Source organism: Alligator mississippiensis, chromosome 11 (assembly GCF_030867095.1).
Source record: "Alligator mississippiensis isolate rAllMis1 chromosome 11, rAllMis1, whole genome shotgun sequence".
NCBI lineage: Eukaryota > Metazoa > Chordata > Crocodylia > Alligatoridae > Alligator > Alligator mississippiensis.
In genome coordinates, this window is record NC_081834.1 from 4,148,880 (window position 1) to 4,167,083 (window position 18,204).

An 18,204-nucleotide genomic window follows, 5' to 3' on the forward strand; every position below is an offset into this window, starting at 1 on the left:
ACTGCTTGGATCATGATGAATTCAAACTAATTAAAAAACAAGAAAAACCCCAAGCCCTCTGAGCATGCTTACTCAGCCTGACTCCAGAAGCATATTGCTGTCATTTCTAGTAGCTGATGTAATAACGGTTCCACGGCCATATGATCTGGCTGCTCACTTGTGTGTCCGTACAATACCCATTTACATATTTAAAACGAATCATGGATCAGCTGGTCCTAGGGCAAATCTCACACTGAGATGGAAGGGAAGCCTGTGGTCAGTGAGAGGAGTGGCTCCAAGGAAAAGGGACATAAACGGGGACTGAAAGGGCTGAAGAGCAGACTGGAAGAAAAGGCCAACAGGGAGGCGATGCAAAGTCTGTAGAAAGATGCTCTGAGAAGCAAAGTGAACAGTTTGTATTGTAGGTCGACTGCCCAAATGTTAATGGTTGTAGCAGAGAGCGGGCAGGGGTTCCACCGTGCAGCTACCCTGTGAAGCATCGGGGATATCATCTCCCGCAACACTCAGAAGGACAATGACCATTTGGGAATGGAAATTAAGGCAAGAGACAGGCACTGAGATGTGCCAGGCAAATCCATGCTATAGGAATACCAGTCTGAAAGTGAGAACAACCTTTCCTCCAAAATACGTTTGCCGTAAGATGCTGCCTACAGAAGTCCCTGCAGTGGGGAACGTCCCATGTGTGCAAACCCTGACAACACAAACACCCTGAGCCAAACCTTTTCTGTATGTATCCATTTCCCAAGTAGAGACTCATGACCAGAGACCCCGGTTTTCTCTGTTACATAATCCAAAATTCTGATTAAAAAACCCCAAACCCACATTTTTCGTGATTAAAATGAAACGCCAATATATAGATATAGATACTCAGATATACCTCAGTTGGACACAATGTTTTATTGATATATTTACAGTTTTAAAGCAATTTGGAAGCCTACCAGTACCTCAATCATTATAATAAAATAAATTCTAAATAGCTATATATTTTGGCATTTAATTTTGGGTTTTTTTTAAATCAATGAAAATCAGAGCTCCCCCTGCCCCCTTTGCTCACAGGTCCAGCTGTGGGTGCTCCTCTGCTGTTTGTGGAGCTGAGCTGCCCTGATATGTCAGTGCCCTGCCCTTGCCCCTCACTCCCAACCCGTAGCCTCCTGGCCCTGCCGGTGCGTCCCTCACTCCCGACCCAGTCCCCCACTCCCCTCAGCCCTCCTGGTGCCCCTCACTCCCAACCCACTGACCCCTGCCCCCAGGCCCCAGCCCCACAGTGTGTGGGGAAGGGGGGTGTGGGACAGAGGGGGGCACAGGTGATGCCGCCACACGCTGGGGGGCATAGGGGAGCACATGCCCCCCATACCCTGATGCATCACCAATGCCCACCCCTCTCCAGACTTACCTGCAAGGAGCTGCTCTCCATCACGCTGCCTGGCTGCCACGTGCATGCATGCCTCTTATCGCCCTCCTCCCGCTCCCCCCAGCCCCAAGCAGCCCCCTGTAGACTGGAACTCTGCCAGCCTGCAAGGGGAAACCCACGGCTTCCTGGATTTTTTCTCCTTTGAAAGAGAAAATCCACATTTTTCCATGGGAAAATGGAAAAACCCAGATCCCTGCTCATGACACTCCCCTGTGACCCATCTGTAGATTTCCGGCATTGGTGCTGTAACTGTGACAGCAAAGGGGCTACATACATAATTGCCTTAGACTAAGATCTTTGCACTGAGAAGTTTTAACTTAAAACAGAGTAATGGTTACTGCGTGTAATGGTTAGCGCAAATGACGGGCGCATCTTAATTAAATGGATTTCTCTCTCTCACTCATTCAGCAAAAAGGTTTTGCAAATATTTGATAGAGTTACTATGACAATAATTTGAGTACTATCAATTTTACAAAGCAATTTTCAGACTAGAAGGCAGATCCCATTCTCAGTTATTGTGACGTACGTAGGATCAGAATCTGATCTAAGGTACGTTCCAGTTTTGTCTTTCTGAAAGAGGAGAACACAGGCTATGGTTAGGTGAATAGTACAGGGACGTTTTACAACACATGTTCCTGGATGAGCACTGCTGAAGTGGTGAAGTGCCCGTAAAACGGGTTACAGATTTCTGACTACTGTAAAAACCCCCAGGAGTCAGGAAATTCAGTCAACTGTGCCGATTGGCTCCTTCTCTGCATGTCGAGTCCCTAGCCTTCAAACATTAAGATCATGTAGGGTGGTACGTCGGAAATTCGTGGTTACCTGGTGGAATCTTGCAAACTGTAGCTGGGTGCCAGCCGTAGCGTTGGTTACAATTAGGAGACTGGACAAAAATGGCACTGTCACTAAGGCACTCAGCGAACACCTCCCCGCCAATGTAATAGAGTCTTACTCCTCTTCCTAGAAAACACAGGGCAGTTTCAGTTTAGTCAGTAATCTGCAACCAAGCGAGCAGAAAACATCCGTCATCTGCAAAACTTCAAACTGAGAGAAGATCTGTTAGAAACATTGCTTATTCTGAATCAAGGCAGAGAGGAATGAAATGACAGCTACATCAGTGATGATGGGAAATGAACCTGATAACTATTATTTTCCCCCAATGGATTCTGGTACCATTCACTTCTTTTGGGAAGACGAGGTTGAGGGAGATAAGTGAAGCAGAAGAGCAATTTATGAAGCCAAAATGGAACTCTCCGGCCACACACAATTGCAGCATCCACCGCACAGATCTGCCACGTTGAAAGCTACCTACTCTCAGCGCACATGCCACTCATATTTACCATGAGAACACTCTGCCAGTTTAACATATGGTTCTCAACCGCCTCCTAAAGTCACCACAGATATACAGAACTATTTTTTAACCAATTCTGAATCAAATTGCATAAAGCTTCCAAACTGGCGAATGTTATCTTTGACAAAATGCAACGTGTCATCGCACCAAAGGATTAACACGTGGATTCTCATAGGAAATGCATACGGGAATACAATCTAGGTTGCAAAAAGCAGATGTCAGTCTGTCAGTATGGACAAACAAAGAAAATATACCGAGTTAAAAAAAGGGAGGTTAGCTGATCATACATCTGCTGTTCCATGGTAGCTTCTGTGCGGCTGCTCCTGTCACCTGGTAGGTGGAAGCTAGCCTGTGGCAGCTTACCCATGATTGAAACAGGCCTAAATGCCTGTGATTTGGCTTCCGTTTACTGTGAGATAATCTTCAGTGCTGTGTACGCCATCCTGCATTTCCCACAACCCCCTCCCGTTCAAAAGATAACAAGAAAAATACAGGTTACCAATGTGTCGTCTTGTGAGCTCCACCGCTGCGTTTCTGTTCACGTTCGACAGCAAGCCCAGGCAGAAGCGTTCCGAGTTGGAAGGATCAGTAAAACCATCCACTGTCATAGAGGGCTGGGAGGCATGAAACGTCTCCCCGACTCGCTGGTTGAGCTCATAGTAGGATATCGAGCACCAGAAAGCTGGCTCACAGTAGGTAACAGGTTGCAGATCTGGCCAAAGCAAAAGGTAAATGAAAAAGGACTAAGAGGCCTTCCAAAAAAAAAGGAATATTAAGAGTATTGTTCCGATTTACTTCAACACCACCACTTTAACAGCTTGACAGATTATAATACAGCTAGAAGTTACGCAAATCTCAAAGCTTTTGGCATGTGGAGTAATCACGAATAGTCAGGGATATTAGTCATTTAACAATTGGGGCGTCACTTAACTGTCTTCAGATTTCTGACCCGGATGAAACTGATAAACTTGTAATGTAGGATTGATTTAAGGCTGCTAATGTCCAAAAAAGTAAAATATACCAAAATTTGTTTGTTTTTTTTTTATATATAATGATAGATAGATTTTTTTTTTTTTTTAAAGGTGCTACCAAAAATAAAAGGACAAATTCTCTCAGTAACATGGATCCAAGTCTCTGGCGCAGCTGGCTATTGGTATTCATGGAGTTAGACCAGTGTAACTGGGAAATATTTGGCCTATTTGGTCCAGCCTCTGATCTCACAGACCCTGGCTTGAAATGCATCTAGCCTACAACAAATGCATGTGAGGTTGCTGTCAGGGTCAGTAGAAATCTTTATTTTCATTCCTGCATTTGGACCTTAAATTGACCTTAAGTCTGCAAAGGGAAATCTGTCTTCCTTAATGGATAACAGAGCTATTGTTTTGCTGGGGTTGTGGTTTGACTCAGCAAAACCATTTGCAGGATCAGACTGAGGTGGAGTCAGTCTAAAGAAGACGTGCACAAAGGACAGGACTTTCCGCAGCAGCCTCACCGCGCTGACAAGGGTTCGATGGGAGTTTTACCACTGATCCAAAGGGGAGTGGAGTCAGGCCAATGTCAAGTACTTCTGTAAATCCCTCCTTAGGCACAGGGCCTGAGTATGCCACGTCAGTAATCTCTGTGTGGCAGAGGAACAGGAGCATTGGAGAAAGGATATTCTTCTATTTCCTAATTTCACTCTATGGTTAAGACCTATTCCAGTAACAAGGGCAAGAGAAGAATTTCTTCCCCTCCTTTTATCACCTCATTCCCATTTAAACAGAGGAGCTGATCTTCAAGGCATCTCACTGTTGCTCCTTAATTGGGCAAAGATTGAATACCAAGCAACAAAAACACTATTCCTCCCGAGATGCTCCCATGATATCGATTCAGCAATCCCAACCTAGCCCTTTAGCAACCAGCTCTCAAAATCCACCTCCCGCAACCTCCTTGCAGAACTGAGCAACCCAAGAGGGGTTCGGAGCGACTTCTGACCTAACACCTGCTACCAGCTGCTTAACCTTTAGAAACAGCCATTTGTCCTGGAGAGTTTAGCCAATTAGAGAAAGCAAAGCTGCTTTCAAGCCCGCACCGCTGTATCCCATTCAACCCCACACAGCTGCCCACAAAAATCCAGTTGCTAGATTCCTGTAGCCCAGATGGTTTTTGCATTGATTTGAAGAACCAAAGCAATTTGGCTAACAGGTATCAAAATATCCCTTATCTATCCATACATACTGCTGGTCACATAACTCAGAAATGGAGTAATTTCACCGTGTGCTGTCTGATAGGTCTTCCATCGAAATCAATTAATTAAATACCCCATTGACTTCAGCAGGGGCACGAGCACATCCTGCTCTGCACGTCCCCATCCAGGGTGAGTGTCACTATAGAGGCATCCTTTTGGATGCATCTAGTTACACAACATCCTCACTTCCCTAAGCACTCCATGGGTATCCCCATCACTCTGGAGTGTATCCCTTATTAACACACTAGGGTCCCCCAGGTGCTACACTTTTCTGCAAACCATCTTCTTTTGTCCCAGCTTTCAAAGAAAATCCCCTTCTGGGTTTTAGGCTCCGAAAGCTGAAGAGGCCAGGTTTGTGATAGCTTTGTCCACAGACACCCAACACATATGGAAAGCCAGCACAAGTTACTGCAGACTGAGTTTGTAATAATCTCCACAGCTGTCACCCCCAAAATATCAGGTGGCGGGAGTGTTCTCAGAGTAGTTGATAAATCAGAGAAGATGCTGGCTGCCGGTCCCTCGGGGCCCCTGTTGTCTAAGTGCAACAGCAAGATCTAAGGGATCCAACGGTAATGCTCAAGCATAAATTACCAGAAAATGAGGCCACTTACAGAGGCGCAGGCCTCAAAAGTCCTTGTGTAATGTTCAAGTAAGGACAACTCAAGTTTGTTCAGACAAAGAGCTTTGAACCTGGGAGCAAGGATCTGATGATTTCTCTATCACAGGACCCCACAGATCACTGTCAAGCATACTACATGTTCCTCCCAATGCCTTCTGCCTTTTGTCCTGATAAGTCACATATCTGCAACACTGGAGATTGCCACGTCAAGCTTGTTTCTACAAGCTAAAATCCAGTAATGAGCTATTTTAGACTGTGGCAGAAAACCACGTACAACAACCTGTCCTGGGATTCAAGTAACTGCAATGCATCTTAACAAAACCATACAGAAAACTGCAACACTACTCAAGAGAAATTAAGCCATGATCATTTGCTTTTAAAAAAAAAACTTCCATGCACTATGTAAAGTTATCCAAGAGGAAGCGCGTTTTCAAATAAAAATCTTTTCGGTTTTATGAAGATGTACCAATTTCATATCCTTCAAGTGGTATCCTCAAGCTGGCGTGGCTCTTAAGTTGCAAAAGAACTGCAGCCTGTGGTGCGGTATAGTTTTATTGTACTTTCCTTCAGCAACTGCCTCCGCCTGGTTGTGGCTCAAAGGAATTGTGCGTCTCCACTGAAGGATGTACAGGAGTTTCATTTCCGACCTAATTTTCAACTTGAGGGAAGACACAAACCAAGAAACTCACCACTCATGAATCTCGTTATAAATGCACTAGCCTCTAAAAAAAATGAAACCGCTTGTTTAATGATGCTTCTTTTCCTTCCGACTGTGGTATAAGGCTTACAGTAAGTTGCAGAAAGGGTGAGTTACCTCCTCTATTAGGCGTGGTCTGTGTGTATAATTTTAATTGTTATCAATTTGGGGTTTATGACAGTCGGGAAATGTACTGTGGCTGGAGTTAGGTACATGTGCAAGGGCATATAAACTAACCAAGCAAACCTGGTTTCAATCTTCCAGTGCAGCACTGCCAAGCCATGTCAGCCCCGAGACAAACGCACTGCTTTTTCCAGTCCCGTGTCCCTCTCATGAAAGCATCTCGACAGTGCCAAATAGTGTGGGAGTTTTGTGATGTCAGTGAGGGGCCACTGAGTACTGGAATGAAACCCACCCAAATCATTCTCCTATTGCTGTCTGATCAGCTGCAGAAGACAACTGCAGGCTCTTTACAAAAATCTAAAATTACTTAAGCGAAAGGATGAGTTGAATACTTATTTTTCAAGCTATTCCCAATGCTCACCCATGGTGAGACAGGTTACTGTCTTTATCTCAGGCTTTATTCCTAGAAATGCATTTAAAAAAGAGAGAGAGAGATCAGGATACTAAAATAAGGCTGATGTCTCATTTGTGAAACTGAGGCTCTGAGAAATTTCTCTGACTATAGTCAAAACAGCCAGCATTTGTAAAGTACAAGAGGCAAGGTTTTTGTTCGGTTTTGTTCTGTATTTGGTACACTTTTTATTGTTCAGATTGGAGAGATATTAGACAAGCTTCCACACCGTAGATCTGAAGAAAGATAAAAAGTGTGCCTGAAACACCCCTCCAAATGATAGCATAAAAAAACCCCAAACCCTTTAATTGTTTCACATTCTGGACCATTATGGCTATAACACCACTCCAGTCTTACTACAGCATTTGATATAGCGTGTTTATTCAATGGTTTTGAAATGTAAAGCTTGTCAGAATATAGATACTTTTCTAGGAAAAAAGCCAACTGAAAAAATGGACAAAAGTGACATCTTGTTTTAGGCTTTGGCAACTTGATCTCGTGTTTTTCACGGTTTTCTTCCATTCTCCCCCTGCTCCTACTTTCTCAAATTTCATGCAGGTATAACAATAGTGCCATATAAACCATTTTTCACTTCCAAATTTTTCCGTTGAACACTCTTAAAAAACAAAAATGCAAGAAAGGCTTTTTCTCTCTCCTTCCATTTTTCCCTTGAGAATATTTGGGGAGAAAGTAAAAAGATGAAACAAGAGAAGGAAAAAAACCCATGAAAATTCAAAAGCTGAAAACGGAGCTCATTTTTCAATCAAATGTCTGTTTCATTTTGAAATACTGAATGACGAAAATGTACATTATCATTTGGAATCATTTAGGAAAAAGACCCAACAAAACTCAGCCTTTTTTCCTGTGAAAAATTTCAATGAGGTTTAATGATGTTATGCAAGAATTACGCTTAATTATACAGGCACTGCCTTGAATAAGTCTATCTGATGGAGCAAACGGAAGGAAAGAGGTTGCTATTTCACATCTGAATATTTAGATTTGCTATTCTTCTGTCAAACAATGAAGTTACCAGATTTGCAGATGCCACGGTCTTTGCCAGAAGTTCTCCATTTGCTATCCCTATGTGCTAGCTGTGGCGGCCACATCTCGTTTCATCCTCAGCAGCAAACCCACACACCACTCTTCTCATCGAGCTATTCTCTATAATCTCTGTACTTGAAGAAAGCCTTGGGAATATTCTCTCTTCCCTTTTTTGGGAAACAGTGTTTCACCACAGAAAGCAGCTGAGGCTTTCTGACCGTAGGGTATGTGGTTACTTCACTTACAGCCTCTGCGTCAAGCCTCTAGCAGAGCAAACACTGAGCACAATGGATTTCCTGTACACCGAAGGGCTGTGTGACTCCCAAACAACGATATGCATGCAACCCAAGCCTGGCCCTTTGACAGGAGAAACTCGCTGACCTCTTTCTGAATGTCCACATAGAACTGGCTCCCGTGGGGCTTTTTCCTCCTTTTTTGGTTAGTTTAAGAAACACAAATGAGATTACTTGTTATATATAAGTTCCACTAAATTCACGTGCTTGAATTTTGGAGCAAAAGGAGGCTAAGTTCTGGAACAAAAGGGGAATCCTTTCAAACCAACTCCAAAGCAGTAAAGGTGATAGACCATTCATCAGAGTGAGAAAGAAAATGATTTCCAACCTGTCACCCTGTGGCATATTTTGTATCTGCAAGGATAAAAGCGACCTTGAAGTTCCCCAACAATATCTGTCCCGTGTTATAGTCAAGTCTTAGGTTTACATGGAAATATTAGTATACTTCCTACTGTTCTAACTGGTTTATTGAAATACAGTACTGGAATAGGAGGCCTCAAGTTTGGCCAGCAGAATACTCTCTCTTTCTCTCAAACTGTCAACAGTTTTTATTTAAATAAACCTACTACTGAAACTCCACAGAATTTCTTTTTAACGATACAACCACAAGTTTCACAACTAACTGCAAGGTGCAACCTGTTCCACCCCAGCGCAGCAACCAGGCGAGGAGCTACTCTGGCCCACGGGAGTGTCAGGGTTTTATTTCTGCACAGATTATAATAATAACAATAACGATAATAATAATAAACGTGCTGGAGAAAGGTCACCCCAAACACTGAAATCCTCTATCCTAAGTGGAACAGCAAGGGTAATGGCAAGCTTGCCCTCACCTACTCACATGCCTTTCCCTGGCTCTAGAGACATCACTCGCAGTGCTGAAAAAGGCTAGTTCAACTCCTACAGCCCAGTAGACCCCTGCCTTGTATTGTCATTGACTCCACCACCACCAGCTCCTCATTTCAGGGAGGCCATGCAACAAGGAGCAGAGCGCAGCAAACCTCCCATCGCCGGGAGGTTGATCAGTGGTCAGTGTCGATCGTCCGATGTCAGAGTTCACGCTTGCTCGGAGCTCAGAACCCCAGGCCGAGCACATTTCTCTTTTTCGAACTAGGAAACATCCAGAAGGTAAGGACTTTTTAAAAAGCAAAGGCCGTTCGTTAGGCTTGCAAACCACAACTGCTCCCCTTTAAGTTGACTTCAAGTTAGAAAATGTTCTGACTCCAGCGCCAGAGACTACAAAGGGATTACTTGTGGTTAACAAGCCTCCGCTGCCCTTATTTAGTCTCTGCCACCAGACACCACATTAGACGTTCTCCGGACCGATCAGCCAAGCAGCACGTGTTAATAACCGGTGCCTTTGTTGGAAAGAACGTGCATTGCAGGCTGTCTCTGAGAGGCTCCTTGCTAATTTAGGTGAAGCAGTTGCTATCAACAGCAATCCAGATCGTTTCTGCTGTGCTGCTTTTTCAAGTGTTGATAACAACCTTTGGAAATTCCAAGTGACTCACGACTAACACCGGAGATTCAGACAAAAGAGCCTGCCACGCTGCTCTCCTCTCCAGCTTCAGCACTTACAGCAAAGTGCATTTCAGCAGCACCCCGTGTGCATCTTGCATTGTTTAAAAAAAAAAACAAAAAAAAAAGCCGAAAAACTAACTTGACTAGCCCCAAGACATCCAGAAGGCAGCCAACACTTGACAAAACCTGGAGTGGTGCCAGGGCTGCAGGCATATATAAGTTTTATGGCTATTGCTGCTTAAGAGTAAATCTCAAGTGGTCTATATCTACCAACTAAGAGTAACATTTAGAGAACTGATCCCCCGGACTGCCAGGGCTGTGAATGCAAAAAGCAATATCTAATGGGGTGGCCCAGCAACATGGGAAGGTCACCCCCTCTGTCTGGACTCATAAAATTAAAGGGCACAGTTGTACAGGTAGGGAAAACATATTGCAAAACCTACAAAGATCGTTTCAGAGACTGAATGCCCCACTGCCCATACAGCCATTCTGTCTACCTCTGTTTTTCCTCTCATTTATTCTTTTAACTATCTCTGGTTTATAGGTTGAATTATATAACCACTGCTAAGCTCTGTTCTGCACTCTCAGAGCCTTCAACTAAACTGAGGGGCATGGCCGCTGCGGCCAGAAGAAATAAAGCTGTTCTCACAGTTCGTTCCCGCTTCAGACTGATAGCACAGGGAGGCACAAAAGCAAACTAGTCTTCCATCAGCAACGTGGTGGGTCCCCAGACCCACTCTCTGAACCCATGCAGAGGGACTGCCATCATTCAGCTCCAAGTTCCTCAGGGTAGGCACTACATCTAAGTGCAGGACCGAGTCAAAACAAGTGCCTCGTTTTGGAGTCCCACTAATCACCTCAATCAGTGTGGCTTCATCTCTACCATCTGCCACTCTCCTTTCAGGCATTTTGTTGTGCCACCGGCTTTTGTCCTACTGTTCCTTACTTCTCACCCTCCTCTCACTGCCGTTCCCCTCCACGTACTCTCCCAAACTCCATCACTCAACACCCCGTTAACTCCCCCACCCTCCAGGCTCTCCTCATTTCAAGCTCCCCCCACACATCAGCCAGGGACTGACCTAGAGGATCCAGGGTTCAGCCTCTTCTACCACAAAGTTTTTGTGTGACTTGGGGCAAGTAACTTTGGGCCAGCTCTTGGGCTGTACCCCTACATGTGTTCTTGCCAAAACCTCATTAGAAGCACATACAAACCAACAAGAACTTATTTTTGCTTTCAAGCCCGGCTTGCTCACTTTGCTGGAGATAGCTTTAACTAGAACATATGCACTTTGCAGTGAGGACACGGGAATTAGTCATGTGCGGATGATCCTACTCCAATTGACAAAACAGAAAGAAAATCTGGGAACCTCTCAGCATAAAGAACAAGGGGACACACATCTTTAGACCAGTAGTTCTCAAACTCATTAGATTCAAGAAACCCTTCAGAAAATGTCAGTGTTTAGTTGTCACTTGTTTTTCACTAGGATTAGAAATATCCTACTACTACTAATAACGCTGTTGCAAAGAACTCGGAAAGATCACAACAGGTCAGAATAGTATAAACGCTGTGGATTCCTATGTGCAATCACTGGGTTTATCTTGTGAATCATGTTTGCACACCTAACGGAGCTAAACACTGCAAGGTACCCAGCAGCACCCTTGAAAGGAGCTCAAGGCAACCCAGGCTGCCACAACACCCTGGGTGAATCACTGCCCTACACATGCAGAGGCAACTGCAAAAGCAATGAGGTTACAGTAACATGGACAGAGCTTTGCTACCAAATGCTCAGATTTGGACTCTGGCTAAGCTAAAAAGCACACCCAAACCCAGTAGCCAACTGCCCAGATCAGCTCTAAAACATAAATATGTCCATTGGGTGCCTGCACATCCAGTTCCCTGTAGAAATCTGGACATAACAGTACCTCCCTCAAAGGGTGCTTCAAATGTTAAAGATGACAAGATGCTCAGATATCCATCATGAGAGTGGTCAGGTAAATACATTAGATAAACTTAAACAGCTAAAATGTAGAGAGTAGCTTTCTATAAGCGATAGATTGATCTAGAAGACATTTACTAAAAATAAAGAGTAACAGGATATTAATAGCAATCCTATGTAAACGCGCCATCGGGGTTTTGTTGTAACCCTTCACTCATTCTCGTTGGTACCGCCTCTTCATCCACACCTTTTTTTTAAATGTATAAGTAAAACCCAATTTCTGTACTATATAGAGTCTCTGCAAGTTTGTCACTTTATAAAGAAAATTAGCACAAGTGCCACATCATGATGCAACAACTTCACCAATAAATCGCCCCCCTGTGCCCATTATATCTGTTTCTGAAGATCACGTGCTTACCCAGATTGTTGTGTGCTGGGGACATAGGGTTTGGAGATAAATTCGGAGAACCTAAAAAATTAAGAGAATATAATGATTAGTGTGGTGATTGCACAGGAGACAGTAAATGCAGAAAATTTACTGCTTGCAGCTCATGGGGGCTTTTTTGTTCTGAAGAGCAGAAGACCAAGGTCTCTTTTGGTTTTCATGTCTGAGAATCTTTGTTTGCTGCTTAAACCTAATTTTCATACAAGAAAGAGACATGGATAAGGGATTCTTAAAGCAACCCATCTCTCAGCTAGACCTCATTCTGAAATTAGGAAACTTGCAAATTGCTGAATGGCTAATTATTATTTGTAAAAGCCCTTAGACTCTAGTCATGTGGCATATAAAATCAAGTCCTATATGTGACACACAAAATCAAGTCATGCAGCATATGATGCACCTAAGAGTAAGTTGCCTAAGTCTTTATCTGCCAGAGCTCCCAGGTTGGGCAGGGAAGATGTCAGCTTCACTTGTACAAAGAAGTACCATGAATACAGGTGCCATCATGGCAGCACACAAAAAGGGACACCCCAGAGCTTGATTTTATATTCCCAGCATCTCTCATACTGATTCACACCAATGTAAAATTAGTGCAAAGTGAGCCAAAAGCATTACCAAATCAGCATGGCTACACTGGAACCTACAGAGTACTGGCGTAAATAACCATGCAGGTGACACTAGAGAAGTGGGTCACTAAACGTTCTTTGTCATACAATCATTTTATCCAGCTTGCAAAGTGCCCAGGGTTTGTCGAAGGCAAAAAAATCCTAGACAAGTTTCCAAGACATGAACTGGTTTGTATATATAAGAAGAGGCTGCACAGCCCCCACTGAAATCCTGCCCCCCCTCACCCCCGCCTTCCAGTACTTGTTGGCACTTTAAAAATCTGTTTTCATAAAAAGAAAACCCATGATATTTGAGGGAATGGCAGGAAGGGACAGACACCAGATATAGCAGCTGGACATAAAATGGGTATTTATAGCATCTTCTAGGCCAACTCTATTCCAGTGTCTCATCCCAAAAAGCCCTATATACATTCCAGATGTCAACCACATTACCAATAACCATATGCAAGGAACTAGGTTGTGCCAACAGGTTCGTGTTTGATCTAGACAAACAAATCCAACACTTGCCTTCCTCCATCTCTATCATTACGGTAAAAGACTATAAAACTGTCATTCCTCTTTCAGAATCCCACATACAGTCTCTGGCCCTAGATACACCCAGAAATTGAGCTATGTGCAGTATTTGAAATTGTTTGAAAGCTGCCCACCTCCGTACTTTTTCTGTAAGGCATCCATCATTTTAAACACAGTATCTTTCCTTTTCAAGTATGGCATTTACAAACAAAAGCTCCAATTCAAAAATTCTGATACGCAAGGTAACCCCACTGAAGCCAACAAGATGTCACGGGTCAAGGACACTCCATGAATAAAGGATGTAGGATCATGCTGTCACATATGTAAATCTACTGTATTTATATAACCTAAGCACTAACTCTATAGGCTGCTTATTTCACATACAGGCCAACAATATTTGTTTAAATGGTACACAGAAACAGAGAAAAGATAAGGCTTCATCTTCTCCTAGGGTGCATCCAATAGAAAAATTAAGAATGTTTCCTTAATGTAAGTAAACATGAATGGGCCAATATTCAAGGCCACCTGACTAAACATTTGCAAAAGCAAACACCTTGCAGAATAAAAAATGCCTTCAAAAAAGTACTAACTAGACATATAATGCGTGTGCACGCTTACCCATTCCACCCCATCCCCCTGATAACATACAAGCTAACCCATGTTCCAATCTCCCACCTGCTACTGTCTAAAGGCAGATGTCATGAGGATGCAAGTTTCTGGTACCTCTCCCTCCAGCAAACATTAGGAGCACTCTGCAGTGACACAGTCTGAATTCTGTTGCAAATGCAAGTATTTCACCATGGCAAAATGCCTCAAACCCCAACTTGCTCCTCACCACTCCAAAGAAAAGCCGGGACCCAAAATATCCTGAAACCAAAACCCCCTACTTGTTATAACTTAATAAATATAGCAACATAAGATGTTAATTAAGAAAAATCATAGGGCCCAGGATCTCAGGCAACAAAAACTCTCATTGCTGGCTTGGAAACGGAGCGAGTGCCTTAGGATTTGACCCAAAAAGCTAAACAAAGACAAAAGATGACCCACCTGCATCCATACTGGGATTCATCTGATGGTCACTGGTTTCCCCATCCTCACTCAGATAACCTGGAGGCGGTGTCTCTAAAAGCATGAAGAGATCAAATTTTCATTTAACTTGATGGCAGAAATCAGAAAAAAAATCTGAATTGCTATTCGCAGCAAACTGAGGATGCTCTTTGCTTAGGAAATAAGGGGAAGGGGAGGGGAAGGGAAGCACAATGCAAGTAGAAATGCAAGAGAAAAAGTTTGACATTTTTATTTCACATTAAAATGTCACATTTCTTTCTTCACGTTCTTTCTTCTCTGAATTGCATGTGCTTGGATTGTCCTTACAACCAAGCAGTAGATCAGTCACGGATATACATATTCACTCCACAGATACATGACTAGATGAACTAATCCCTTTTGGAAGGTTAACAGAGACTTACCCAAATCTGGAACAACTAAATTTCATTCAAATCTACAAGGCCTATCTGAAAGTTCCCTCAGCTTTAGGCTGCACAATATATTTTGAGCATGAGACCCTGACAAGGCACAACTGAATGGAAACCATGTTAACAGCTGTGCCTGCATTTACTGTTGATTTTTGTTGTTGGGCGTTTCTGTTCCCCAGCTCAGCCATGATGACAGAGCTGCAGGAAGTCTTTCCACACTCATTTGGTTTCTGCGGTCTAATACTCTTCAAGTGCTTGACCACAATTCCTTGGCTTGTATGCCAACAGCACCCAAGATTCCCAAGGTGGTCTCCCATTCAAATACCAGCCAGACCCAGGGATTGCTTAGCTTTTGAGTTCACACAATCAGGTACATTCAATCTGGCCTGGTCACAGGCTGCTGATAATAGCACTGGTTAATGTGGCACTGCGGTGAAAACCAAAGGTTTGCAACTGGGTCTGTCTGTCTCCAGATCCGAACATAATAATTGATCAGCATGCAGTTACACTGGGAAGTAAGGAGAGCAATGATAAAATAGTTAAAAAAAAACACAAAAAAACAGGCAAAGTTCAGTCAATGTGTTGGGTTTCTACTATTAAACCCACAGGGCACAACAATATATCTGATTTACAGTGCAAAAGGTCCTCTTGGCATTCTCCCGGTTTGCTAGATGGAAGCTATACCATACCTGGAATGTAGTTGCTTTGTGGCTCAAAATCTACTGGGAAGTTAGTGTTCTCAGGAATGGAATGACTATAATCATCCAACAGCGGGAACTCAGCTGGGATCTCTGTATGCCTCGGTACCAGCACTGGAGGTAGAACTGTACACATGGAAAGAAAACAGAGCAGTACAGTGACACTAGCGGCAAGTTTACAGCATATCCCCTGAAACAGATCCAACCAGAATTCCTAGAAACCAAGGAGAAAACCACCCTCTGAATAATCCTCTCACGCAAGCATGTAACCCCAAGCACTGCTGAATCAGACAGATGGACACAATGCAGCAAAGACGAGATGCACTAGGAAACTCGAATGGGAAATACTAAGTTAAGATACCAGGGTTTAAGGTTCTAGCATACTGCACAGAAATCCAGGACTGTTCTGCTGACTCCTTCTAACAGAGTGGCCAGTTGGGTCTTATTTCATCGCAATAAGCAGGGGTGTGATTAATAATAGGTATGTTGTGACTCTAGTTTTAAAACCCCACTCTTGCTATTTTTATCTTATCCTGCAACCCTCAAATAGACTCCTGCACTGGCACCGAGAAGCATGGTGCCTGCCATACCTGGCGTCTCCACTCTCTGGTAATGATAGGGATTCACGCAAACTTCATCCTTCTTCATGTTAAAAGCATATTCGCACATCTCCATGGCGCGCAGCTCGTGGTGGCTATGAAGGTCTGGCCACCGCCACAACCGGCAGTAAATTACGTGGGGAAGCCCCTTCCGGTGAGATACCTGCAGCCGGCCATCTAGTGATCTGCATTTAGAAAACAGAGACAATAATAATAGCTGTTTTGCTTTATCTGACTTTAGAGGCATTTAGTGTTAAAAGAGACTAACAAAGGACAATCAGGGTGAAACCAGCACACACCTAAAAATAAAAGCAGCTTATTGACCAGATTTTGAACAGGTGCTGCACAGAGTAACTCCGAACACTGCAGCCAGAAGCAGGAGAATGGAAGCACCGGTTTGCTGTCCTGCATTGACTGGTCCCCCTCAAAATCCACAGACGAACCACTCTCCAAAACCCTCTGCCACATGGCATGCAGGACAGTATTCCGGATGTGGCCTAGACACCAGGAAACATGCTACACATGGTCCCTTTCCCAAAAATGGCTTATTAATAAACAGTCTTGACCCAGATAATTGATGATGGTCCTAGTATAAACTGATGTGGAGGCAAGAAGAACACGAGGTTGTTGCCTGTCTGAGGCTACCATGTGTTAATGGAGTTTTGGGGTATGCATACTGACGGGTCCCTTCAGATAGCCAAGAATTTGGCCCTACGCATGTAAAAGATGGTGGGCACATCTACACGTCACTGTAGTGATGCACTATGGTGACGTGGTGTGTCACTATGGCAGCATGGGTCTACATGTGACCAGTAGCTGCTTCGCCATAGTAGCGTGTTCCTCTGTTTTACGGCACCACCACGTCGAAGTAGTGGTGAAAATTAGTCGTGCGCTGCATGCACGGCGCAGTATGGGCAGTTACTGCAGTGTGGTTTAGTACTTCCAGAAGGAAGTACTAAAGCATGGCACAGTAACAAGTCACCATTGGGCGAAGTGTGTCTAAAGATGCACATCAAGAGAACAAGACTAAACCCCATCACTCCACTCTACAGTGCTGTGAAATACAACTAAATTCATACGGGTGCTCTTATCTTTAAACAGCAACAAGAAAGTCATTGCACGCTTTTTACACTAGCTAAAAAGGAACAGGGAAGGACCTCAATTTGTTCACACATTCTGGGATCAAAAATAGAGAATATTTTTCACCAAGTGACTAGGTATCCAGAGGTGGGTCTACCTATCCAAATCCCTCCCGTTGCAGCCATTAGTCACACAGTGTGGAAAGGAAGGACTCTCTTGCCCGAGGGTTAGGACACTCACCTGAGAAGTGGGGCACAGGAGCTGCAGACCCTGCTCCAGTGAACAGGCATTCACACAGTGGAAAGTCATCCACAGGTGAGACCAAGAACATCCCGACCCCAGACTGCCCCGTGGCAGCGGGTCCCAAGCCAAGGGTCACAGCACTTGCAAGCGAGGTTGCAAGCCTCATGGAAACCCTACTGGAAGACTTGGGCTCAATCTGTCGGGTGCTGGGACCCTGCTGCCCTATGGTATTTCAATGAGGACATTCTTCTGGGAGGGGGAGATTTCAAAATCCCCACAGGCGGAAGAAGGAGCTGAATCCAGGTCTCACATTCTGCCTGTGTGCTCCAACTCCGGAGCTATTGGGTATAAGGAGAGATGGTATCCCAGGCTCTTTCGTGGAAGTTAAGAAACTCAAAGAAAGGAAGGACTGAAGAACACCTGGAGCAATGTTTTGGTTCTGTGCACATTGCATTCACTGCACAGAACTTTTTATTTTTGTTCTCAACAACAATGAAACCCCCCTAAAAAGTACATTTAAAATTTGGTTCAATCAAACTTTTTTGGTTTGACAGCAAAGCCAAAAGATTTAGAGAGGTAGCCCAAAAAGAGACTTTTCCCAGTAGCAGTGAAACAACCTGCAGCAATCTTATCCTTTGCACACCCCTTGTAAATATTGTTACACAAAGGTGTACAAGATGATTGATACTAGCTGTAACTGATGGCAAACCTGAGCAGAAGAACTGATGGATGCCATGTAATTGTGTAAAGCTGATAAAGAATCTGTGCCACCACAGGGGATCTTGCTTTTGAAGGTTATAAAAGATCCATGATGATGTTACCGTCCTAAAATAGAACTTATAGGCAACAGGTATTATTTA

The 18,204-nt window shown here is 43.8% G+C and overlaps 1 protein-coding gene across 1 annotated transcript in view; it reads right to left on the minus strand.

Annotated features, from left to right (window-relative positions):
• SMAD3 (SMAD family member 3) overlaps positions 1–18,204 on the minus strand; it is a 96,390-nt gene that overhangs the window by 9,543 nt on the left and 68,643 nt on the right. The window contains exons 2-7 of the mRNA XM_006270229.4: positions 16,013–16,206; positions 15,414–15,548; positions 14,297–14,371; positions 12,087–12,137; positions 3,262–3,474; positions 2,234–2,371 (exon numbers count right to left, since the gene is read on the minus strand). Coding sequence (XP_006270291.1) covers positions 2,234–2,371; positions 3,262–3,474; positions 12,087–12,137; positions 14,297–14,371; positions 15,414–15,548; positions 16,013–16,206 — 806 coding nt within the window. The remainder of the gene's footprint in view (positions 1–2,233; positions 2,372–3,261; positions 3,475–12,086; positions 12,138–14,296; positions 14,372–15,413; positions 15,549–16,012; positions 16,207–18,204) is intronic.